This window comes from Cygnus atratus, chromosome 14, assembly GCF_013377495.2.
Source record: "Cygnus atratus isolate AKBS03 ecotype Queensland, Australia chromosome 14, CAtr_DNAZoo_HiC_assembly, whole genome shotgun sequence".
In the NCBI taxonomy this organism is placed as follows: Eukaryota; Metazoa; Chordata; class Aves; order Anseriformes; family Anatidae; genus Cygnus; species Cygnus atratus.
Genome location: NC_066375.1, coordinates 200,581 through 225,558, shown reverse-complemented (window position 1 = coordinate 225,558; position 24,978 = coordinate 200,581). Strand labels below are relative to the sequence as shown.

The 24,978-nt window shown below is 42.4% G+C and overlaps 2 protein-coding genes across 14 annotated transcripts in view; both read right to left on the bottom strand.

The window, feature by feature from the left end:
- The window catches only part of JAKMIP2 (janus kinase and microtubule interacting protein 2), a 56,060-nt gene extending 50,075 nt beyond the window's left edge, over positions 1-5,985 (bottom strand). For 9 of the 13 annotated variants that reach the window (XM_035560546.2, XM_035560547.2, XM_035560549.2 and 6 more), the window contains exon 1: positions 5,856-5,985. The gene's annotated coding sequence lies outside the window, so the exon portion shown is untranslated. Of the gene's footprint in view, positions 1-5,332; positions 5,670-5,855 lie in introns of those variants that run through there. The other 4 variants (XM_035560539.2, XM_050713525.1, XM_050713526.1 and 1 more) reach the window with 2 other exon arrangements.
- A 5,118-nt stretch (positions 5,986-11,103) lies between these two features.
- Positions 11,104-21,743, bottom strand: CDC23 (cell division cycle 23). The gene is made up of 16 exons (XM_035560530.2): positions 21,493-21,743; positions 21,346-21,418; positions 19,540-19,677; positions 19,208-19,250; positions 18,747-18,852; positions 18,529-18,661; positions 16,765-16,942; positions 16,574-16,671; positions 16,242-16,323; positions 15,515-15,668; positions 15,247-15,366; positions 14,305-14,380; positions 13,948-14,009; positions 12,970-13,048; positions 12,756-12,875; positions 11,104-11,926 (listed from the first exon to the last, which is right to left on the bottom strand). Exons 1-16 carry the CDS (start codon positions 21,606-21,608, stop codon positions 11,756-11,758), a joined length of 1,749 nt encoding a protein of 582 aa, XP_035416423.1. The 5' UTR covers positions 21,609-21,743; the 3' UTR covers positions 11,104-11,755.
- Between the last annotated feature and the right edge of the window lie 3,235 nt (positions 21,744-24,978).

The following is a 24,978-nucleotide window of genomic DNA, read 5'->3' as shown; positions in this document are numbered from 1 at the left end:
ACAAGGAACTATTATTTGCTGCCCTCCCAACAAAACAAATTAAAGAACACCATACCATGTTTCATCACGCATACTGTAGTTCTATTCATAATGAGGTGAACAGAACTCAACAAATATAAAATAAAACGTCAGGAAAAAGCAAAACTTGCATTACATGTAGAATTACTCTTTACAGGTTATTAATCAAAAAATGCTCATGAAATTTACACGAAGATTTTTAGCTTAACTGTGCTGCTTTAAAAATGGAAGCATCAGCTAGTATTGGTCAGGGCATTCTCCACCTATGTAAGCAGGTGATGGGTGGGATTCTCAGCTGGCAAAAGTGTAAGCATGAAACAGCACCCATTAAACCCAGATGAGATACTGGGTCATACATGACATGACAAAGTAGAAAAAACAAAAAGGTCTCATTTATAAGACATTCAGGATAGTGTCTTGAGCACCCAGATTTCCATTAAGGCTGCATCTGAAACCAGAAAAAAATATTTATGGCAATTTCATAGAGATTTTAATAGGCATTAAGCTACTGTATAACATTTCAAATCAATTTCCAAGGACAATGCTTACATCTTCACTGACTTCACCTAACACAGGTTAACAGGCAGATCACTGACACTGACTGCATATTCCAAGAAAAAGGCAACATGCAGGTCATTCTGTGACCTAAAAAATACACAAAGCAGTACAAAAGGGATCTGCTAACACAGAACCTTGCAACCACAGGCCAAATATCGCTCAGTTAGTAATACTTAACACTGAATCTGCATGGATGCTTATTTGCTATTAGTTGTGACTCTAAAACACATGGCACTCTCTCATCTTACAGGTTAATTCTTAAAAACATTGCCAATTTAATTAAAGTAACCATTCATTTAGTTATAAGCAACCAAATAGTAACTAACACAATTGTTCTCTCAGCTGTAGATTACTAAATGTTCTTCAAGTGCAAAAGTCCCCAGACATTCTTCATTTTTCTGAAAGTGATTATAACTGACCATAATTTCCAGTCAGGGGCAGAAAATGGAAAAGGGATGTTACTAAGTGTCATACAAAATTAGAGCAGATTCTCCTAGCTGATTCTCCAAAAATGACTGCATCTCATTTTGTTCCTCTCCAATACACATTGGCAGAAAATAGCAGCTCAGAGAACCTTGAATATTAAGTACAAATAAACACCAGGTAAAAAAAAAGAATGACTTACCTAAGAATAACAGAACTTCAGAAACAAAAATAGCATTTGGGTTCATGAAAATATAATTAGAAAGTAATTGCATATTGTGTGTTAATACAATTTTATTTTTATTTTTTTAATTCTTCACTGCAATATTTGTACACCAATCCTACAACAAATACATGCAAAACAATACAGTATTGATTATAATTGATTTCTATCTATCACTTGCAACATTAGAAGTTCTAAGGATTTTGCATGCACTATAGAAATGAATAATGAAAAATATTTCTCCATCAATTTTAAAAGAAAATCAACTTAGTGAATTTCAGTAAACTAGGGCACATGGAGGAAAAAGAAGCCCAGAAGCTCTGACTCTACCATTTCTCCCAACTTCATTTGATCACTCATAACTGATTACTCTAAGCTACCTTGGGAATTCGATGCAATTTTAAGTTGGACATTTGGATGGCTTTTATTTACAGCCCATGCAATGTAAGGCTTAACAATTCTTTCCCCCTAGCTGCTTAAAAAAATATATATTATAATAAACATTTTCAACAAAATACAACAAATAGTTTGACAAATGAAGTACAAGTGTCAAACAGTAACTTGAAGATAATACCTCCCTGGTGCTGATAGGAGGAATTCATAATGTGAAAACGAGAGAAAACTTGCGCTTTAGCATCAGCAGTCATCAATTAATTTAAATCAGTCATTTTGTTATTTTTGATAAAATATATTTAATCTGAGATCATGTTAAAAATGATGATGCAAAGTATAACATTACAGAAGATCTGGCTTACCATAGCAGCTGTTCTATCTAAACCATTTCCTCAGGTACCTTCGATTGCTTTATTGTTAATCACAGGTATATTTTATCTAAAGTTAGAAATATAATATAATATAATATGTGGTCTACCCAGTCTTCATTTGTATTCATTATTTGTCAGCATCTGTTAAACAGTTAACTGAGGGGTTTCTCATTATGCAGCCATATACTAAAATAGTTTCTGCATTTGCCTCTTTCTCATTTAACTATGCTATGTAGATTGTCACACCAAATAGTTCACTTTGCTTTTATTCTGACAATAGCTGATTCAGACTATTTAACATAGGAACAGGCTGTGATGTCCAAATATGATCTTCCAAACAAACAACCCAGGCCCTAAAGTTTCCAGGATGTGTGACGGTTTCTCAACTACCCGCCAGTGATCCGAATTCATGGCAAACAAATCATACAACAACAGGAATTTTAGTGATCTGAACTGAAAGCCTGCATTCATGAAAGTGCTTGCATGTTATTATTTTTCCTTTAAAGTTCATTGGATATTTCAGAATCCAATCTGCAGGCTGTGATCAACACAGTTTTTCTGTTGTGTACAAAGACGTTGCCAAATACACTCATTTCAACTTGACAGCATTCAGTGTGGTGAGACCGTAGAGTTTTCTCGTGACTTGCTGATGAATTTTCTATTTAGAGCCCCACCTCCTGGAGCAAAGAAATTAGATCGGGGAAAGTTTTTTAGTCCTCATATTTTAAAGGAGAAATTCAAATAGACCTTAAAGATACAGAAACTAGAAGTACTACATAAATGACATTTTAATGCCCTCATGGATTCTGAATGTTGAAAGTTGATGACACAGAGTCGCACTTAAGCTTTGCACAGATGTAGATGACGACTGAAGAGAAGGCATCAGAGAATCCATCTCGGAGGATGGGAGGACAAGATTGTTGTAATCTGGTATAGACCAGATTTTCAAATGGTACAGATATATATGAGAACTTTGAAAAAGCTACTTCCTGGGAATTAAAGTGAGCTATTAGTTTAGAAACACACATTGCGAACATGCCATTGCAAATTCAGCTAAAATAACTTTTTGACTTGAATTTAAGCATGTGTTTTGTAGTCTTGTAACCCAAATATGCATTGCCATGCACAAAGATGACAGAGAAATCTGTGTGAACCCCAAAAATATGACAGACTCAAAAGTGACTCAAAATTCAGGTATCTAGTAAGGACTATTTGCCGTGTCACAATTTCACAAAGAAAACAGAAAGCACAAATGCTGACCACAACACAAACTGACTATGACTCAGTAGTGAAACACTAGTTGTAAACATGTTCAGTCCCATAGCTCAGTTAAAAAGGAAAAAAAAAAGTTATAATTTACAACTACTTGGATGTCAACCACTCGAGCTACACTTGAGCTATATCTTATGAGAGTACAATCCAACACCATACTTTTTCTTTTACAGTTAGAAGACTATTTTTACACAGTTTTGAAACCACAGTAGCAACTGTCTCTTGAATGGATGAATAGAAATCAAAATTGAAAATGATTCATTTTGCCAGTTATGTTTCATGGCATTTTTCTTGAATACCCTGATATCACTCATCCTTTGTAATGACAGAGAAGTTACGCTGCATCTTTCCAGCAACATTAAAGTCTCGATAATAAATGGTCTAGCATATCCCACCATACATTTACAAATGACAACTGCCACTTGTCTCCCCTACACACAACCATGTTTTAGCTGTACCTTATGTTCAATTCCTAGTAAGTAGCACAAAGTAGTTCTTATTCAAAAGTCTAGCTGGAAATGGCCAACGGAAGCAGAGGAATCATCAGAAACCACTGAAAGATGACAGGGACAAGGTTATCAGAAGGGAGGCTGAGACAGATCGTTAGTATTTGCAATATCACACAGACTAAAGTTAAGCTCTGGGCGAACACTGTAAAAATACCTGGCTCAAATTCATCTCCAAGGTCAGGACCATGTTTCTCTACCTGAGGCACTAACAGATTTTCAGTCCAAGATCAGCAAGTCAGAAATGATGTAGCATCCATCAGTGGCAGCCTGCTCCTTCAGCTCTGCTGGTGACCAGGTAACCCCAGCAGTCCACTGCATTGTCCCAGTGTTGGAAAGCAGCAAAGCCCAAGGACAGAGCAACAGCTCCTGGCAGCCACCTCTACCAGGCAACTCCAATCAAAATCCCAACAGAAACTTTCCAGCCTTTCCTCCCCCAGGCTCCTTCTCAGGATTTTCTTCACTGTGTAAGTAAGGGTGGAACTGGCTGCAACCGCCTTAACTTCATCACATCTCTTTGGTCTATGGTGTCTTTTGATTGCTACAAATCTACTTATAGAGCCCACACTTTGCTTCCTCTTCAACAATTAACAGCTAACCACTCTCAGACTTCACCAATACCATAACCATTCCCAGAAAACCTGTTAGAATCACCACAGATTTACCTCACTCAAGCACAAATTTAAATCTGGTCAAGTGCCAGCAAAGCTTGCATTTACAGCACAAAAGATCCAGATTTGAAATTCATACTGTGGAGCAGCAGGCCAGATCAATAGAAACAAAACCTGAGACAGGGCAGAAGCAATAAACCTAACATCATTTCCTGAAATGGACAAACACTCTGCTTACTAGACTGGGCATAGTAAGTCTAGTAAGACTAGGCATAGTATATGCACAAGTGAAGAATTTGACCCAGCAAACAAGAGACATAGAGAATGAGATTGCAACATGTCACCTCAGTGTAATGCATAGGGCAGTATCAGAACGCAAAGGTTGTAACAATGCATCCCATTATATTTTTCCTTACAAAAGTTCAAATTAATCTTTTAAAACATATACCTCTCTATGTTTCTAGCCCATGAGATACTCAGCATCTTATATATATATACATATACATATTCACAGAAAAAAAAATAGAAACAGACTACAAATGACTATTCAATGCCACAAAAAACCAGCCCAAATGCAAGACCTAGATTTGTCTTAAGTAGCCATAATGAAGTGAAGGACAGCATCCGGTAATTTAAGAATAAATTGCACATCAGCCCAAGTGGCATGTTTCATCAGTTAATGATTGGGAAAAAAAAGACGTGTTGCACATACAAAGAGATGCAGCTTGTGGGGTCTGTATGCAAAGGAGAATGTATTCATACACACATCCACAAATACACCAACCCTGAGAGTCCAAGACATGTACAGGTGCATTTCTGAAAAGACTTGCTCAGAAAGAAACCTTGTGCAATACCGTTTATACAAACAAATAGAATAGGCAAAGATGCATCGCGAGTAAAAATAAACCAGGGGAGTGCCTTTACAGCCTCTCTCCGCTCAGCTGCGCTTATACCCACCCGCAGATGCCATCTCACTGAGGCCCAGCCCAGGCTCTGCTGGCTGTGACTCTCCGCACATCAAATTCAGCCCTTGAAAGATTCCTTCCACTGTAACCAGCAATCATGCCCAGCACGCCGCGTTTTGCAGTGAGGAAGGCAAGACAATGACCAACCTGGAACACAATGGTGCAGGACGGGAGAGCGGCTGAGGTGGATCTCGGCACGGCTGCCGGCGGCATCCTGCCACACCTCTCCCTCTGCCTCCTCTCCACCACCTCCATCTCTGCCTCTCCATCTCCATCTCTCCTCTGCATCATCTCCATCTGCCTCCTCCCCATCACCTCGGCCTCCATCTCACCGCCATCGCTCGCCCTCCCCCGCCGCGCCGCGCCGCGCCGCACCGCACCGCCCCGGGCCGGCCCCGCTCCGCCGCCCTCGCCCCGGCCCCCGCAGCCGGCCGAAGTCATTGTTCCGGCGCCGCGGGGAGCGGGCAGCCCCTGCGCGGGACCCGGCGCTCCTCCGGGAGGCCGCCGCCGCTCACCGTGCCGCGGCCCGGGGAGGATGCCGAGCGGCGAGGCGCGGACGCGGCGCATCCATCTTCCCGCCGCCGCGGCGGCTCCAGCGCCCAGCCCCGGCCGCTGCCGGTCTCCTGCGCGCCGACGCTGAGGGCGGGCGCCCGCCCCGCCGCCTCCCCGCGGCGGAGGCCTGCGCTGCCGGGCCGGGGTCTGCGGCAGGCACCGCCCCGCCGCCGCCGCAGCGCCGCGCGCCCGCCGCCATGGCAACGCCGCGGCAGAAGGGGCGCGGGGCCTAGGGCCCCGGCGAGCGCCGGCGGTGGGGCCGCGGGAGCGGCCCCGAGGGGAGGAAGCGGCGGAGCGGCGGGTCGGCGCGGCGCAGCGGACTCGGCGGGAGCGGGCGGCCGCACGGGGCGCCGCGCTGGGAGCTCCCCGCTGCACTGCGCGCTCCGGCGAGCCTTGCCCCCGCGAAACGGCGCCGCGGGCTGGAAAGCCGCCCTCCGACGGGCAGCGGCAGCCCGCCCGCGGCGGTTTGCGTCGAACGGGCCCGAACCGTTCAAGCCCGGGCTGACAGAATGGGAACTGCTCGTATGCCCGACTAAGCAACCAGCTCTCGTGCTTCTTTGTGTCGTCCAACCCTCGGGGAGGCAGTCATGAGAGCGATGGGCGCGGAGGCACATACTCCTCGGTTTCTTCAGATGCTTCCTCGTCTCCATCCTTCTGAAGACTGACAGGGGTATCCCTGAAAGAGTTCGGTAGGCTACTGCTAATAAACACATCAAGAATTCCAATCGTTATCCTTTTGGCGCTTTACACAGAAGACAAACGTGGCTGCTAAGCCTGGTCAGATAAAGCATCAGCTTTTCTGCAAAAACAGGCTTTTCTTTTTGTGGGCCAACTGAAGACAAACACACTTGGGTTGGTTTGTTTCTTTTTGCTAAGCACACCAACACGCAGGAAACAAAAACGTTTGAAAACTAGAAGATGGCTTAGTTGGCTTCTGGATTTGCAGATTATCTCCACTCTGTGAAGCAGTTTCCTGGTGAATCAGTGACAAAATAAGAACAAAACTAGTGACAAAGACACCGAATTTTGAGTCATCCACCCTTAATACCAAATTCCATCAGAGCCCCTAATAGCCGGTTGCCAATCCTTAGTTTAAGTGCCAGTGTTTCAAACCTTTACCATGAAATATTTCAGGAAGAAAAAAAGGAAAAAACAGCACTAGAAACCTAGAAACAAAGGTCTCAGAGTAAAGAGGCAGGCATTGTATGCCCAGCTGATGGCAGAGCAGTCTGTCCCAGCTTCAGTTTCCTCACTCTGAAGTGGTGGTATTTAACTTTCCTCAGAGCAGTTTAACATAATCAGTGATTTTTTTCCTTTAATTCAGTGGGATCTGCAACATGATACTAAGGGCAAGAGCATTAGATGCATATAGTTTAGCATTACACTTACCAAATAACGCAATAAGCTCCCCAGTTCAACCTCACATGAACTCTGTCCTCACACACCTGAACTTGAATCAAAAGGAAAAGCACTTGCCCCATGACAAACTCTAAGAGCTCTAAGTGGAAGATGCTATAAATGGGCTTTACAGAACTAGTGTTTTCATAAGAAATTCCCCAGGGGCAGTTAACACATTCAGTGACTGAAGAAAACTTCAATGCCCAAAATAAAGCAAGGTCCCATTTAAAAAGTTTTAAAAGCTGCTGCCTGATTATCTCTAGCATAAATGTTCGATTTTTCATAACTTTTTTACTGAATATATAGCTCTGGAAATGGCCTTTTTAAAGACTAGTACAGTGGCTGTACTAGGTAAATGGAAGATCCAAAGTACATGGAAAAGGGAAAAAGCTACTACAAACACTATAAAGATGTATAAAGTGGCATGACTCCTCTGGGCCCGCAAGCACAGAGAGACTACAAAATTAGCCTCACAGAATCTGGCAAGCTCCATACGGTGTCCTATCGGCTCCCGTGGCAAACAGCAAAATAGCTTCAAAATACTCCCCTTCTCTCTGTGGGCTTCTTAGGAGGCAAAGCTGCAGCACTGCCCATTCTTGCTGCTCCACAGGCCTGAAATGGAGGTACAGGTGATATGGAAGTGACATCCAGGACTGTCACAGCCACTCTATCCCCTTTCTCTTGCTCTGGCTGGAGGTCACAGCCTTCTGTCTAGTGTAATGTGCTCCTAAGAAATACCAGTGGACCAAGGCAAGCCAAGACTATGGATCTAAACTTCTCCAAGGCAGGAAAGGCAGCCTGGTCTGATGAGCCCAGGTCCTACCATCATTTTACAGGGTTGTTCATGCTTTACATCCTAACACTTGAAGCTGAACACCAAGACACAAAATGGCTTGTTTTACAGGGTGATCCCCCAAACGAGGATAGATTGAAGAGATGTAGTTATACTTACTAATAGTATTGCTGATTTCAGTAACAACCTTTCAAGCATGTTAAGCACAGAAGTACTTGAGGAGAGATGAATAGTTAAGTACTATGACTGAACAAGGACAAAAACAATGTAGAAGAAAGATTGTGTAAGTCAGTACTGCAGAACACTTATACCTATTTAGAAACCAGTTTATTTCCAAAATGTAATCCTATGATGCATGACTAAGTTGTAGATGTGACTGATGTTAAAACCAGTATCTCCTTTAGAGATCTATGAATATAGTAACAAAATAAAACACAAAGATTTCCATGCAAATGCTCACAAAGTATCAAGAAACAAACATTAATAGCTCTACATAATCACAATCATTCCTCAGAAGCATGTAGAGTTTGAAAGTTGCTCTTCAGTGCCTCCTGTATTGTAATACTTTCCTAGGTAATAATTATTGATGATAAATATAAAGCTTATTTGTTTTACCAGAAGGGAAAGACAGAACTAGTACATTTGTTCTGCTGCATGAGTTGTGTAATGTATATTAAACTTGCTGTTTAGGTGGCACAAGAACTGATCATTAACTGTTGCTAGAAACTACTGATTTTTTTTTTGTCACTGATGTTTGCAACACGGGACACTTTTATGCTATGTATTATAATAGAAAACTAGTAGACTGGCTTGTGATTCTAAACATACTGATAGGCTATATTCCAAAACAAGGAAGTCCCATTGAATTTTCAGTCTTAAGACAGTAACCTATACCTATGTGTAGTTTTTGCCTTATTTTTAACAAATCACTCCGACCTTGCGCAACTAATGTCATTATCACCAAGGATTTTCATATTTCCAGAACTGGCATAGCATAGTAGACATATCAATCAGCACATTTTCACCAAACACAAGTTTCTGAACTTGGCAGTAAGCACCATTATCTCTGTTAGGGATAAGGGAGACAAAATGATGAGCTCAGTTCTTCCTGGGCTGTTGAGTATCCTCACAACCAAACTTAGACATTAATTCCTCAACTCTACAGCACCTTTTATAAGTAAGTATTTAAAATACATTGATCTGGAAGAAATATCCTCCACATCAAGAGAAACCAAGATTACCGATCTTCCTGGTGTTGAAAGCCTTCTAGAAACTCAGCAGGCATCGTATCAGCTCAGTGCAATCCTAGTATTTAGACCTGGTGTCTGCAAGTTAATCCTTATAGACAGACTCCCACAGTGACAACCAGACAGCGAATTTAATGCAGGACCTTTGTAAGTTTGTAAGCACCAGAGATTGGACAATCCTCATTAAAAGACAGTCAGTTGAAACTTGGGAATACTCCCTTGTAAGGAAATCTTCAAACAATTACAAAATGCAATGGAAGATTGCACTGTTGGATAGCCCTGAGGAAACTGGAGCTTGTTTAGCAAGGAAAAAGAACATTTGCAGCTTATTCATAACATATATTCATAGTCAAAAATGTACACAAGTCTCAAGTACTTTTAAAAATACCTCCAGGTTGAATGAAGTTTACAAGGTGAAACTGAATAGAACTGAAAGATTCAGCTGAAGTTGTTCAAGGCCATAAGTCAAACTGATACCCTGAACTGTTGCTTGTTCTTCACTTCTCAAAGCAAAATGACATTCCTCCCATGCAGGTGAAACACACTGTTTTTGAAGGGTACTAACTGTCAATGAGCAAGACAATTCAAGTCAAAGTCAGCAGGGTTAACTTCTATCCTTCATTACATTAGTGAAAGTGTGAACAAACCACATACATGTGTAAGGATATCTGGTTAACAGCTATCGAGTGTAAAAGACAGGACAATAAACATGAAAGGCAGCAAATGAAGCGCACATATTTAAAAGCCTACTGACAGATAACCATGGCTAGCACTCTAAGACACAGGTTGATTGGCCATCCATAAAGGAACCACCAAAGCATAACTCTGAAGAGATTCAGTTGGGAGCTTTGTAACCAGTAAGACTGTGGTCGGTTATCAGGAAGGGTCTCACAGGCAAGAGCAAATTTATGTTAAGATGTCTGAAGGGGATTGCAGGACCACATAAAATGTATCATAGAATGTCTAGGGGAACAAACACAGATCAAGTGAGGGGGTGAAGATGGGCCAGGAAGCAACAAGTATGGGAAAATGGAAGGGAGTAACTGTGTTGGGAATGGGGAGAAAAAGCTAACAACTGCAAGCAAGCAGGCTGCTGATTAGTAAGCTTTGTCTAACTGAGCCTTGCATCCCATCACCACGGTGTTCTACACGTATTAAACCCTATGGCAGCCTGTCTTCTACACTGGATGCATTTGTGTGCATACGTGTGCAATAATTTCAATAGCAATCTCAAGTGGGACTAGCTGGCAAGTTGGAGAAAAACAAAATCTGTAGAGATCCTAGTTCCAGGGTTGAGACGGAACAAAAATTTAAAGGTCTAGATATGGATACTGAAGACACCTAAGGTCTTGGCCAGAGACTGAAGAGAACAGAGAATGTGCATGAGACACTGAAAGCAAATATGTATGTTCCACTAGCAAATTGATAAACCAGCAAGTAGGAAGAGGATCGGGCCATTTCTATGGCTTGTGTCTTAAGCAAGTGCATCTCTAAAGGCACTATCCTCTTGTTGGTGTTAAACCATTCATTTATGGTCATATCTGCACTACATGGGCATATGCATACATCTTTGAAAATCACTCAGCCTTACCATTGGCTGGATGCATGAAGAGGGACAAGCAGTACCCTGGCATTCAGCAGACTTGGAAGAAAGGAACCCCCCGCATCACATCATCCACTACATTTGGCAATCCTAAAATTATGGTTCATCCAATTTAATTTGCTACAGTACCCATGAAAGCTACATCACAAAAAAAGCCCAACGACAGTAGCTGAATCATTTGTTTTTTTAATTGTGCTATCCTACTGGCTGTCTTTCTTTTCAAAGTCAAAATATCTGTCAAAATCACAGATAGAACAAACAGCTGTCACTCGTGGCCACTTGAGATTCCTGACACTTTTCAGTCCTTCAACACAGAAATGCCAACAATATCTAAGTGCCTCATAACACTTTAGTGGAACTTCTGTGTAGTTTGAGACAGGCAAAAGTTCTTAAGCAGCCAGGCAGGTAACAGTTTCTGATGTATGCAGCAACAATACCACTAAGAGGTCATCCAAATAAGTTCAGTAAAGACCAGAGTTAACAGGGCGCCGTCAAACTTCTAATATATTTTAACTCAAGCAGACAATTTCTTCCCAGTCTCTCAGTTAGTAGTCCAGTATATTAGAACACATCTGCCCACTGACTGGAATGACTTTGTGAGAAGTACGGCAGATGCTCACGTCTCAGCATAGGCACTTTCATGTAGGCTGCACCTTTGCCTGTTTGGACACATCTTTCTTCAGCTGTGGACTCTGGTAACTCCTAACCCTTCACATGAAGGCAACACGTTGAATGTAAAAATTTCACTGGAAAGAACTAAGTGGTTGCAAGCCCCATCTGCAACGTCACATTCAATGCACAAGTTAGAGGTATCAGCATTGTTCAAGGTGTAACAGAAGACAGATTGAGTGGGGAGACACGACGTGTGGGAGTGCTGTTAGCTGACAATGATGCAGGGAGGAAAAAGGGAGAAGCAATTTCTGTGGATGAGGTCTCTCCTTGGTTGCGAAGCTGTAAGATTTGCCGCAGAAGGGCCTTTCCTTCTTCTCTAGTCTGGAAAATAATTTGTAAAAAACAAAACAACACATCTATGTATGGATTGTTTCTGGGTCAAACTCAGTATGTAAGCAACCTAAGTTATACTAATTTATCGCTCTGTAAGACTGTCACTCTGAAAAATATAAAAAAAAATGTCCTCGGTTCTTCTTTCTGCTACTTATCATGAACATTAGTGTGCTACCTTTTTTTTTTTTTTAATAATCCTTCCTCTTTTTACTCACCTGATTTGCATGTTACTTGTGACAGTGGTACCATCAACCACTGCTACTGTCTACATATTCCATCAAAAAGTAGAAAGGAGAAGAAACAAATAAGCTGAATTCAGGTTCTTCTGAGTTCTGAGACAGCTTTATTAAAGATAGGACACACACCCTGTCTTGTGGCTGTTGGCTACCACTAGTCTGAAATAAAAATCCAAAATTGCCCCCTTACAAGCTACAGAAAACCTCAGAATATGGAGTCACATATAGAACTCAAGTGCTGTTGTAACCTCTGCACTGTCTACACATACAAGATGAAAAAACAAGAAGTAACTTTTAACCACCTCCCCACCATCAAGATTTTCAGCAGTCTTAAGACTGCAGTCTCAAATTCTTATACTTAGTCAACACCAAACCAATGATACCTGATTCAGGTTTACTATCTACACTATATTCCCTGACTTTAGTTAATCACAAGCAGCAGTAGTAATCCGGTATACAAAAACATTCAGAATGAGACTGTTCACCTGCATGACAGACAGTCCTCATTCCTTCAATAAAAGATTTGTCTACTCATACCTACGAGAGATCCCCAAGACACCAGGGATTGTGCAACTACTCACATCATTGAATGCACAGCATTTCTGAGCACAAGCTGAGGCTTCATCCCAGAGCTTACACTTGAAGTAGTATTGGGCAAGGTAACGGAAGGCAGTGCTGACCTCCAGGTGCTCCACTATCTCCTACAGAAAGGGGGGAAAAAACATCTTTGAGTATCTTCCAAGGTAGCTCTACATCATGTTTACATTTCCTTTTGTTCCCAAGATATCATCTTACCCCACAAGAATAGATATCCTGGATGTATTTGATATAGCACTGAGCAGCCTGTTCAGATTCATTCAGCTGTTCATGCAGCCTAGAAAAGGAGAAAAAATGGACCACTGGAACAACACTGCATTGCCAAAGACCTTCTTGGTCAATGAGAATGTATCCACTAAGCCTGACCAGAACTAGAGCTAGGTCTTTTCCTTAAGAATTTGCAAGACATGCATCATGTACTGTCCCTCATTGAAAGAAGCGATCTAGCCTGAGAACAGTCACATTATCAGAAAGGAAACCAGTCAGGTAACAACTGCTAGAAGCACTGCGGATACAACCAAAGCAGGAACTTCTGTCTATTCTGTTACATTTTAAAGCTTAGAATAAGATAGGAAAAGTCTTTTATAACTGGCTATTTCTGCCAGTGTTCCTTCTTCCCCCCTACATCCCAAAAATCTTTGTACAGCAGCTTCACTTTTCACCTGCCTGTTTCTTTCCCCTTCACTTTTTTCCCTTTAATACCACTTTTTCCCCTACCAAAAATTGATGCTAACATCAGTGTTCACATTTATTTCACATTAGACCTTTCTCTAATGTCACACCCATATACTAGGAAAAAAAATGGGGTAAAAATCAATCTACAATTTTGTATAGCATCTAGCACCACAAATTGCTTGGATTGTTTTAAGTTTCACTGTAAGACATACAACTACTAGTACTAAAATCACCCCAGGACTTGGAAATCCCTTGCAACCCCTATTATCCCATGATTTCCTCTGTAGCTGTTCTGAGGGAAAATTAAAGTTAAAGCTGGACACCAGAGAGTGTGCAGTTGCTGCAAACCTTCTAAAGATAGCAGTTATTATGCAGCTCCAAAAGCAATAGTACCTAATGGCAATTCCACCTGTTTTCCATTTAGTATTTTATCACTAGATATCACAGTGCTTTAGTTGCATTTAACAACATGTTGACAGTTCAGTACTAATACATACTCACTTTGCTAGTTTCACCAATGCCATTTTCTCCACATCTCCCACAGCATAAGCTCTCCAATAGCACTGTCAAAGAAGAGTCAGTCAAGCACACAAGAAAAATGACTCAGGCAAGCAAGTTAGGAACAGAAAACTGCATGGCTTTAAAGCAAAAGGACACACATCGGATGTACATATCTCTTTAACAGCTATTCTAGTTACATCACAGCAGAACTTTGCCTGTTTTAAACAGAAAGGGTTTCAATAACCTAACATGTTGCATGCATTTCTGGTAGCTCTAGCCACACAATTTTATTCCAACTCCACCTAGTGTCCTGAGGGACATCCTAATGTCTTACTCCACATGCCAGTCATCACTTACCTTTTTAGCTTCCACCAACTGATTAAGTTTCTCATAGCATTCTCCTAGAGCAACCAGCATACGGGAATCATTAGGTCTTAAAAAAAAAAAAAAAAAAGCAATTCCTAAATGTAGTTTAATGGACAGTCAGCTCATTTCTCAGGGGGCTGGGGCGGGAACCTATATCTGCCAGTGTCCTTCATCTTCTCTTACATAAAATTTCACTTACATTCCTCACGCACTGGAATAGTGAAGTAGTCTTGGCACCAAACCTGCCAGAATTCAAGAGGTGTTTGGACAACATTCTCAGATATATGTTTTGATTTTGCGGTGGTCCTGTGAGGAGCCAGGAGTTGGACTTGGTGAACCTTGTGGGTGCCTTCCAACTTGGGATATTCTATGATTGCACCTCAAGTACTTTGTTCAGTTTTGAGCCCCTACAAGAAAGACATTTCGGCCCTGGAGCATGTCCAGAGAAAGACTAGGAAGCTGGTGAAGGGTCTGGAACACAAGTCCTATAAGGAGCAGCTGAGGGAACTGGGCTTGTTTAGCCTGGAGAAGAGGAGGCTCAGGGGAGACCTTATTGCTCTCTACAACTACCTGGAAGGAAGTTGTGCGGAGCTGGGGGGTTGGCCCCTTCTCACAGACAACTAGCGACAGGACAAGAGCGAATGGCCTCAAGTTTCGCCAGATGATGGAATGATTGAACCAGATGATCTTGGAGGTCTTTACCAACTTTAATGATGCTATGATTCCTGACCAGCGTTCCTCAGGATATAAGTGACAAAGCCGCTAACAGCTAATGAATTCAACTAGAAGAATTTGTAATAGAGAGACTGCACAAATCACATGGCATCGATGCTCTTCCTCCTTCCCCAATTCAGTTCCTGTATGCAAATTCCTCAGCTAGTAGCCACCAGGTCTGGGTGAACATAATAGACATGGCTACGTTTTCAACTCTACCTGAGCTGGTGGGCCCGTCGGTAATAATAGAGACAGTAAAATGGCATTTTGAGGATTTCGTAGGTTTGCCCCAAGCCATACCAGGCTCTGTAATCCCTTTTATTCACCTCTATGGCATGTCTGTCAAAGAAAAGGAGACAAACCAGTCAGAAAGCAGTTATGATCAGAAACAAGACAGAGTTAAGCAAAAGACAACCAAAAAAAAGATCTAATCCAACTCAAACGTATGCAAACTCAAACACTGTTTTGTATGGCACATGAGTGATACCTGTAAGCCTGGATAGCTGCAGATGTGTTCTTCATTTCCATGTATTCATGTCCCATAAGTGTCCAGGCTCCCAGATAACGAGGATTCAGTTTCAAGGCCCTCTGGAAATAGAGTGCTGCTTTTTCATGCTGGCTACGTAAGCTATAATAATTTCCTAAAGCAAAAAGTCACAATACTTAAATAGAAAAAAAAAAACAGCAGAGAAGTAAAAAAAATAGATGCAAGAAGTATTATCTACTACCTCCTAACTCAGATTCTAAGAAGAGACATATTAAAAGCAGATCTGACTCAAACCTCAAGAGACCTAATAGCAGTCTGTTCTCCACTGTTCTGATCAAATGCGTCTCTGGTTGTACCAATCAGTTAAGATCTCATCTCTCTGTGTTGAAACTTATGTCATGATCTAATAAGCAGATTTCCTAGACCTGACACACAATTGTTTCTGTTGTAGTTTTGGGACTATAAATAAAGGCATTATCAGCTACATGGGCCTTCATAATGTTTTCTTCAACTACTTTTTGCACTGATAGTATTACAGCAGTTCTTTCAGAGAGAAATGAGACAAAGGGGTACCCTCATTTTGTACACTTTTTAGGCTGCCTGAAATCACATTTACCAAATGTTTTTGATGGCCCTGCTGGTTGATCATTTTCACAACTGTTACTAAGATTTTCTCCTACAGACTGCAGACAGCATAGTAAGAACATGTAAAAGGACTGGCTCTCACCAATTACACAGCAGGTCTCAACACGATACTTGTCTATCTCACAGAGATTGTGAGCCAGGTAGCTCAACTCAGGCTTCATGCTCTAGTGAAACAAAGTGAACGTGATGAGGAAAGGATCATGTTACAGATTCAGACAATGAAAACCTAAGCAGTTGACAATGCACAGATCATATTATTTCAAGGAGTTGTGGAGCACAAAACAGAAGCTGAGCACTTATATTCAGAGAAGCTAGGTAACAGCAGCTGCTTCGCCAGTGTTTAACTTACCTCTGATAAAAAGCATCATGATGGACATGATATAGAAATAGAAATAGCAATAGAAAGGTGCTTACCCTGACATACAGCAAGTTGGAGAAAGTGTCCATGTTTTCTATCCTGTAAGGATCTTGTTTCCTTAGCTCATTAAAGATGGATAAAGCTTTGTCAATATCTGAAGAAAGAACAGCAGATGTGAGAACAAGAACTACAAATGCCATGCTTGTGTTAAGAGGCTCATTCCTATACGTTATTAAATACCACTGACCTCGGATATTGTGGTAGGCAACTGCAATCTGAGAAATGATGTAGGTGCTTTTGGAAAATCCTGCATCAATGAGACTCTGATACTTCTGCAGAGCCTCCTCTATCAGCTGCAGCTCTGTATAAATGTGTGCAAGAAAGAATTCTTTCATCCATGTATCTGGCAGGGACAGGAACTTCAACTAGCAAGAATCAAAGAAGAGGAGGAAGAGATGATAATCAGTAGTATTCTAAGAGCCACCTGTGGCAAAGAATCCATTATCTTCCCTCCCATGATTTAGTAGACAGTCTTGAGGTAGGAGACTTTCCTGTAATCGTGCTTTCTTAGGCCATAACACCAGCTATGAAAGAGCAGTATTACGACCAAAAATTAGTGTCAGCTTCTTCCACAGGAAAGGCTAAATAATGCCTATAAATTAAGAATATTAGAACAAGAAAGGAGTATTAAGACATCCATTCTAAAAAGCAGTAAAATATGGACCATGTAATTCCATTTAGTCACTCCCAATCTATTTCTATGATGACTGAAATCAAAACTGAAGCCTTTGCATTTGGCCAATCAGTGAAGAAACGACTGTCTTCAAATCTGACTTCTGCTTTGGTTACTGGCTTTATTTCTACTTTAAATTCAAGAGTCCTTCAAAAGACTGTATTTTCTTCCCATGTTTGAGCATCAATATTAAGCTGTTTTTTTTTATATGAGCTAAATGAACAGAACTCTAAATAATCTCACCAAAAATGTAATTCCTGTTCTTCAAAGATCAGTAAGACGCTCTTCTGTGCCACCTCTACTTTTTAAAATATGCTATCAGCCAGAATTGACTGAAGAGTTACAGGAGTGGTCTCATAAATCCCATGCATAAAGACAAAATAATCAAAGTTCAGTTCTTTGATACAGTTCATCTCATACATGTGGCTCTATATTCGACAAAGGGAATACCTTTTAGTTGAATCAGATTGGCACTTCAGAAACAAGTCTCTCAGTCACCCCCATAAGCTTTATTTCACATCATGAAGCTCTATCAGAGTATGCAATCCAGATTCTCTTAGGATAAAACTAAACTCAAGAGATACACTCCCATTACTAATAGATGTCTAAGCCACAAAAACAGACCACAGCATGTTCAAAGTAATCTCTCCAAATCATATACAGTGCAAACAATGGGTCTTCTAAGTCAACTATTTCCAATTACAGATTCAAGCCTACTATACTTTACTTGGTAATAACGAAGGAACAGACTTATTAAAGGCTTACTTGGATGACTGACTGCTTACCAAATCATTTGTATCATTGCAAATAATTTGCACAGCAGGATGTGACAGGAAAGGCACAAACTTTCAGTCATTTGAAAACACTGCAAGCAGTGATTCTACATATAATACCAAGTCACCAAAAGTGCTCAGTAACTGCGGTACTAGATCCAGACAAAAAAGTACCTTAGGAGGATCTCCTTTGTGACACAAAGCAATAACCCAGTGGACAATTATTTCAGAATGTGTGAATCAGCCATTTCTTACACCACCTTGTGGGTGAATGTGAAGGAATTAATCCTGCCTGTATAAAGATTCTCAGGCAACGGCATAGCAAGCAATTGAAGAAACAGAAACTTTAACAATATAATTTACGATCTTGGGTTGCCTTCTTGGACAGAGTCTCACAAAATAAGGCAGTGGGCAACACCAATCTTCCGGCAACTGAATCACTGGTTACTAAATCAGGTTACAGTCCAGAAATTGTTACCACAACTTGTTATTTCCCAACTTTTACCATCTCTTTATCTGTAATCAAGTTGCAAAGTTCCAGCCAGGCTCCCCAGTGCAAAGGTAAGACATGAGCAGCTTCAACGAACACATCTATTGCTTCTTTAACCAGGTCCAGCTTCCGCAGCACAACACCATACCTGTGAATCAAGTTAATCAGTCATAAAGCCATGCAGATCCACATAAATGTACACAAACACATTAGAAATACTTGTAGACGCTTACAGGTAAAGGCCAAACCCATCCAGTTCCCGTGCTTTGTGCTTCTTGCTGAGCTCAACTCTCAGTTCTCGTAGAGCTTCATTTTTTACCTGTCCTTTTTCCAGTGGTCCTGCATGAAGAGCAAGTCAAACAGCAAGCTTTCGTTCAAGTCTTTCCACATTAACTATGAACTCTAGAGTATATTCAGAATCATCACTGACACGACCGGAAAACTTCCCAGCATGTCAATTTTTTGTTTTAAAAATAAAATCATTTAGTCCAATGATCCGCTTTAACAGAAGAACTAAAAGATGAAAATCTTTAACCTGTCTTAAGCCAACAAAGAGAATGAAAGCAAATTATATTACAGCCCACTATTATCCAAAAATCAAGGGAAAAGCTATGAAACCAAAATGATTTAAATGAAGATGCATCATTGCAAGCTTCGTTAAATTAACTTGCATTTCTTGACACCAGAGCCTTACCCAAACTATCCACTGTCTCATCATCCTTCTTCTTTTCTCCTGACTGTGGAAAACAGAGGAAAACCAAGATTATTTTACAACAACATATTCCTTATGTTTGCTGCAGTTCTGGTAGCAGCACGTGAATTGAATTTTCATGAACATCACAGACAGTTCCAATAAGAACCCTCCCCATTCTCCTCTTCCCCATCCCCACTATACATATACATTTGGATTTTTAGGTGGACATATGAAACAGTATAGACAAAGAAATAAGGTTTGCCACATTCCACATGGGGGAAGGAAAGGAAGCAGAGTTCAGTGCTTAAAGGCAATTTTTCTTTCTGTCTTACCAGGTATCTAGAGTACATATACAAGAAGTAAGCTTTCTGACTCTTGCAGCCCCGAAGAAAATATGCAGCCCTATCATATTCCTTTAGATCAAAGTAGGACTTGGCTAACGTATAGGCATCCAGATCACGAGCATCCTCCTGCAGGAACACAGAAGAGTTCAAGACCTTAGAAGCTCTGCCATGCTTTATGAAAATCACCTAGTTACAAACGTATAAATGAAACTGCCCTGAAAGCTGAACAAACACAAAGCACAAAACAAAAAACACTATAGTTTTGTTCACTCTCAAAAAATGAGTTAAGTACCATCAAAAAAGCCTCTCCATTCCCTCATATGATTGGATTCCTAGTTCTGACATAATGAATACAGACTGGTTAGAAACATTTAAAGTAAACGGAGAGATTCCAGGAAATACACAGTGGCAAGTTGACAGACATCAAGAACTTGCTGGTCAACAAGTATGAACGATGACAACTAAAAAAAGTACTCAGGAATTCCACATCGGAGAGTATGAACCTGCCAATTTAAATGCAAGGATTTCCTTGGAACCTATGCCTTGAACAACTTCTTGGCAGAAAAGGACCTGGGGGTTCTGGTACACACTAAGATGAACATGAGCCGGCAACGTGCCCTTGCCACAAAGAAGGCTAACAGTGTCCTGGGCTGCATTAGGCAAAGTATTGCCAGCAGGTCGAAGGAGGCAACCCTTTCCCTCTGCTCAGCACCGGTGAGGCTACACCTGGAGAACCATGTTTGGTTCCAGGCTCCTTAATGCAGGAGAGACATAGACATACTGGAGAGAGTTCAATGAAGGGACCACGAACATGAAGTGACCAGAACATCTCTAATACGAGGAAAAGCTGAGAGAGCTGGGACTGTTCAGCCTGGAGGAGAGAAGGCTCAGGGGGATCTCATCAATGTACCTGAAGGGAGGGTGCAAAGAAGGATGAGCCAGGCCCTTCTCAGCGCTGCCCAGTGACAGGACAGGAAGCAATGGGCACAAACTGAAACACAGAAGGCTCTGTCTGAACAACAGGAAGCTCTTCTGTACTGTGTGGGCGATAGAGCACTGGCACAGTTTGTCCAGAGAAGCTGCATTGTCTCCTTCCTTGGAGATACTAAAAAATGCTTCAGCGTGGTCCTGGACAACCTGCTCCAAGTGGCCTTGCTGGAGCGGGGTGGGGTGGGACCAGATGGACCCAGTGGTCACTTCCAACCTAAAACATCCTGTGAAATGCATTTATGACATGTTACACTGCAGTGATTTACCCAAGCAGGATTACACCTACGAGTTCTACAGTACCACTGTGGAGGCAGGGATGAGATGCAACTTATTTCTCCTGTGCCCTAAGGAGGACAAGTTTACTGGCATAAAATAATTTGGATTACAATAACTCAGTGAAGGTGAAGAAGTCAAAATTAAGGGGCATGATTTCGAGTTTTGCTTACAGAATCTCTCATTTAGGACAGGGCAAAATGGGAAAAAGAATGCGTTCACCTGCAAGGCCTACTCAGGCTTGCCCACCCCACTGCAAAAAAACGGAAGGCGGAAGGGACCTGTTCAGCACCGTACAACGATCGGCACTCAGAACTACCTCGTGCACAATACTTTAAAAGATAAACAAATCGCTATCGCATTTTTCCTTAACGGCTTCAGACGGGGCTAAAGACGAGCTCGCGGCTCCTGCCGCGGGAAGGGCTGCAGCGACCGCTCCCGCGCCGACGGACACGGGCGGGCCCGGGGCCGCCCCGCGCGCTGACGCTCGCTGCGGGAGCCGCAGCCCGGCCAGGCCTCCCCCCCTCGTACCTCCGAGAGCGCAGGCGGCGGCGGCAGCTCGTTCAGCGGCAGCGGCTCCAGGGCGAAGGCCAGCTCGGAGGCCCTGCGTGGAGACAGCCGTTAGCGCGCAGACAGCCGCTAGCGCGGGGCCCGCCCGCCCGCCCGCCCGGTGCTCACCACTTGCCGCTGTGCTGCAGGCCGCGCTCGCGGCTGCGCTCCGCCACGCTCAGCAGCTGCTTCTTGATCTCCCGCAGGTCCGAGAAGTCGGCGCTGCACAGCCCCGCCGCCGCCATCCCGCCGGCGCGTGTCCCCGCCAATCGCAGCCCCGCGCACTCCGCGCGCCTCCGCGCTGTAGACGCAGCTTTGTCACTGGACGAGCTCGAGGAGCCTCGCTCCCAATCCAAGGCGGCTCGCCGAGAGCTCGGCGTCTGACTGGGCAGCTCCCACCGGCGCAGCGCCCCGCCCCGCCCCGCCCCGCCCGCGGGCGCCGCCCTGCGGCCTGGCGGCGCTGTGCCGCGCTGGGCCCCCCGCCGCCCCGAGGGGGCGGCGGCCTGAGGAGCGGGGAGGCGGCGCTCCTGGGGCTCCTGCGTGCCCTGCTTCGCTGGTAGGCGGGGCCGTTGCCGGGAAGTACCCGCAAAGACAGGTGCTTTTCAAAGGCTGGGCAAATGTAAGGGTTCAAAATGCCCCTCTACCTTCTGGAGGTGTGGGATTGTGTATCTCAGTGTCATCCTTCTGTTCCTGTTTTCTGAGTTTTGCTTTTTTTTTCTTTTTTTTTTTTTTAAATTAAGTAGTTTACACCTGACTTTTGCATACTAACAGAACATTAATAACTGTTTGGGGTTTGTCCTTTTCATCTAAGGTAGATAAATATTACCTTTCTTTAACAGATACCTGTACTGAGACACATTGGCTAATGTTTTTTGAACCTACAGAGTGAGGAGAAACAAGGATGAGCGAAAACTAGAAGAAAGCCCATTCAGAGAAGTCGGAGGAAGGGTTAGTACAGTAAGACTTCTTGCATGGTCTTACCCAGCTTAGCTGTAACTGAAAATTTCATTCACTTCTGACTTAATGTTTCACATATTTTGAATTTTCCCACTTTATATAATTAAAATTTAGCTGGTTTGGGTCTTAGACTGTTGGTGGCTCTTGTAGGATGAAAGCCAGGGACAAAAGACCAGTAACGATTTTGATACTGTCTCTCACGGTATCCTTCTGGACAAAATATCCAGCATACAGCTAGACAAGTACACTATACAGTGGGTGAACAATCAGCTGGCAGATCGGGCTCAAAGGGTTGTAGTAAATGGGGTTACATCAGGCTGGCAACCAGTCCCTAGTGGGGTTCCTCAGGGCTCCATTTTAGGCCCAGTTCTCTTGAAGGTTTTCATAAATGATGTGAATGCAGGACTCAAGTGCATACTAAGTTGGCAGATGACACTAAATTAGGAGGAGCTATTGACTCCATTGAGGGATGAGGGGCCTTGCTGAGAGATCTTGGCAAATTAGAGGGCTGGGCAATCACCAGCCTCATGAAGTTTAACAAGACCAAGTGCCAGATTCTTCTCCTAGGACGGTGCAACTCTGGAAATACATACTGACTGGGGGACAAGCGGCTGGAGAGCATCCCCACGCTAAGGGATCTGGGGGCTCTGGTTGATGGCAGGTTGAGTACAAGCCAACAGTGTGTCCTGGCAGCCAAAAGGGCCAACCATACCTTGGGATGCATCAGGCACGGCGTTGCTAACCAGCCAAGGGAAGGGATTGCCCCACTCTGCTGTGCGCTGGTGCGGCCTCACCTCGAGAACTGTGTGCGGATTTGGGTGCCACAATATAAGGCCATAAAGCTATTAGAGAGTGTCCAAAGGTGGGCAACAAATATGGTGAAGGGTCTGAAGGGCAGGACATACGAGGAGAAGCTGAATCCCTTGATTTGTTCAGCCTAGAGAGGAGGAGATTGAGGGGAGTCATCATGGCAACTTACAGCTTCCTCAAGCGGGGAGCAGAGGGGCAGGTGGAGATCTCTTCTCTGTGGTGACAGTGACAGGCCCAAAGGGATCAGCGTGGAGCTGCGATAGGGGAGGTTCAGGCTGGGTGGCATTAAGAAACGGTTCTTCACCAAGAGGGTGGTCAGGCACTGGAACAAGCTCCCCAGGGCAGTGATCATTGCACCAAGCCTGCCGAGTTCAAGAAGCATTTGGACAACGCTTTCAGACTTACAGTTTGTAACTTGAAAACAATAAGTTGAATCCATTCTAATACTGGTATCTCAGGGCTGTACTTTTAACACAGTATTTTCCTATTCATTTCAGCCTCTTTATTTTCCCACTGCATTTTTGTTACAATGCTTTGGGGACTTCACTGGTATTATGCTAGAATGTAGTTTGGCTCTGTATCTTTTCTATGGTGTTTAGTTCAATTTCTGTATTTGGTTCAATTTCAATTTCTGTTTTTGGTTTCAACTTGGATTTTGATTCAATTTCTGTATTTGGTTCAAATACAGAAAATTAAGGACTTGTTTTAGGATCATTGTGCCCAACTGCTTTTTAAGCTTTTACAGAAAGGTGATAATACCTCTTTTGTGTTCTTTCTAGTATCAGAATGTCAGCTATGACCCTTTTAAAAGAGTAATTAAGAATGAGTAATGTTAAAATTCTTTTCTATGTAGTTTGCGCCTATATTTTTTATTCTTTCTCTTAATGATTGTGAAGGCACTTTATTTTCAGTATTATGAAAATACCCTTCACAATCGCTTCTTTTATTACAAAAGTGACTTGAATGAGAGGACACAGTGTTTGAATTGGCCTCAAGGTCACTGGTAATAAAAGGAGCATAATTGATTAGTATGATGTCACCATACTTGATTCATTATTATCATAATGAAAGATTTTTGTTGTAAGCCACTGAATGTTTGTGTTTCTGATTGCACTGAATCCAGCTTGAATTCTAAGGCCACCACCTATTTTCAGTTTGGTGATGATTACTACAACAATTTCTAGGTTGTAACTCTATGTTGGTCTGGACCCATTTGTTCTGGAGCAGCCTGCTGAAATGAAGGTTGTTCTGCAGAGGTTTATAGAAATACGCATAGCTCGCGTTATTGTTAAAATGGGCAGTGATGAGTTATTTATGGTCTTTCAAATAGACAAAGCAAATTAATCTGTTGTTTAAGGTCTGAATTAATATTGCATTTTTTTCTCTTTTGATTATAGCCAAACATATTGCAAGTTCAGTCTTAGCTTTGACAGAAAATATTCTGCCACCCCATATGTCCAAGATATAAATAAAAAGTTCTTTGTTATTCTTCTCATTACAAAGATGTCTAATCAACCCACAAAATGCCTATGACTCATTTCTTGTTCCTCTTCTCCTTGTTCTGCTCCAAAACACAGATGAAAAGAGACTCCTATTTTTTATCTAAAAATGAATTTTCATTGTCCTTACAGTCTCTCTTGTGTTCTCTATATTTGGGGATTACGTGTTAGAGTGAATTGTTCTGTACTCTCAGATTTTGTATTTGATATTTATTTGATAATTACATTGCTTTAATTTAAGGCTGTTCAGGTTTTACAAGAATCCAGTGAGTGATTTTCAGTGAGGTCTGTGAAGTAATTTTATCAAAGTCTGTTTATCTTCACTTCAGCGTTGGTCACGCTGGGTATT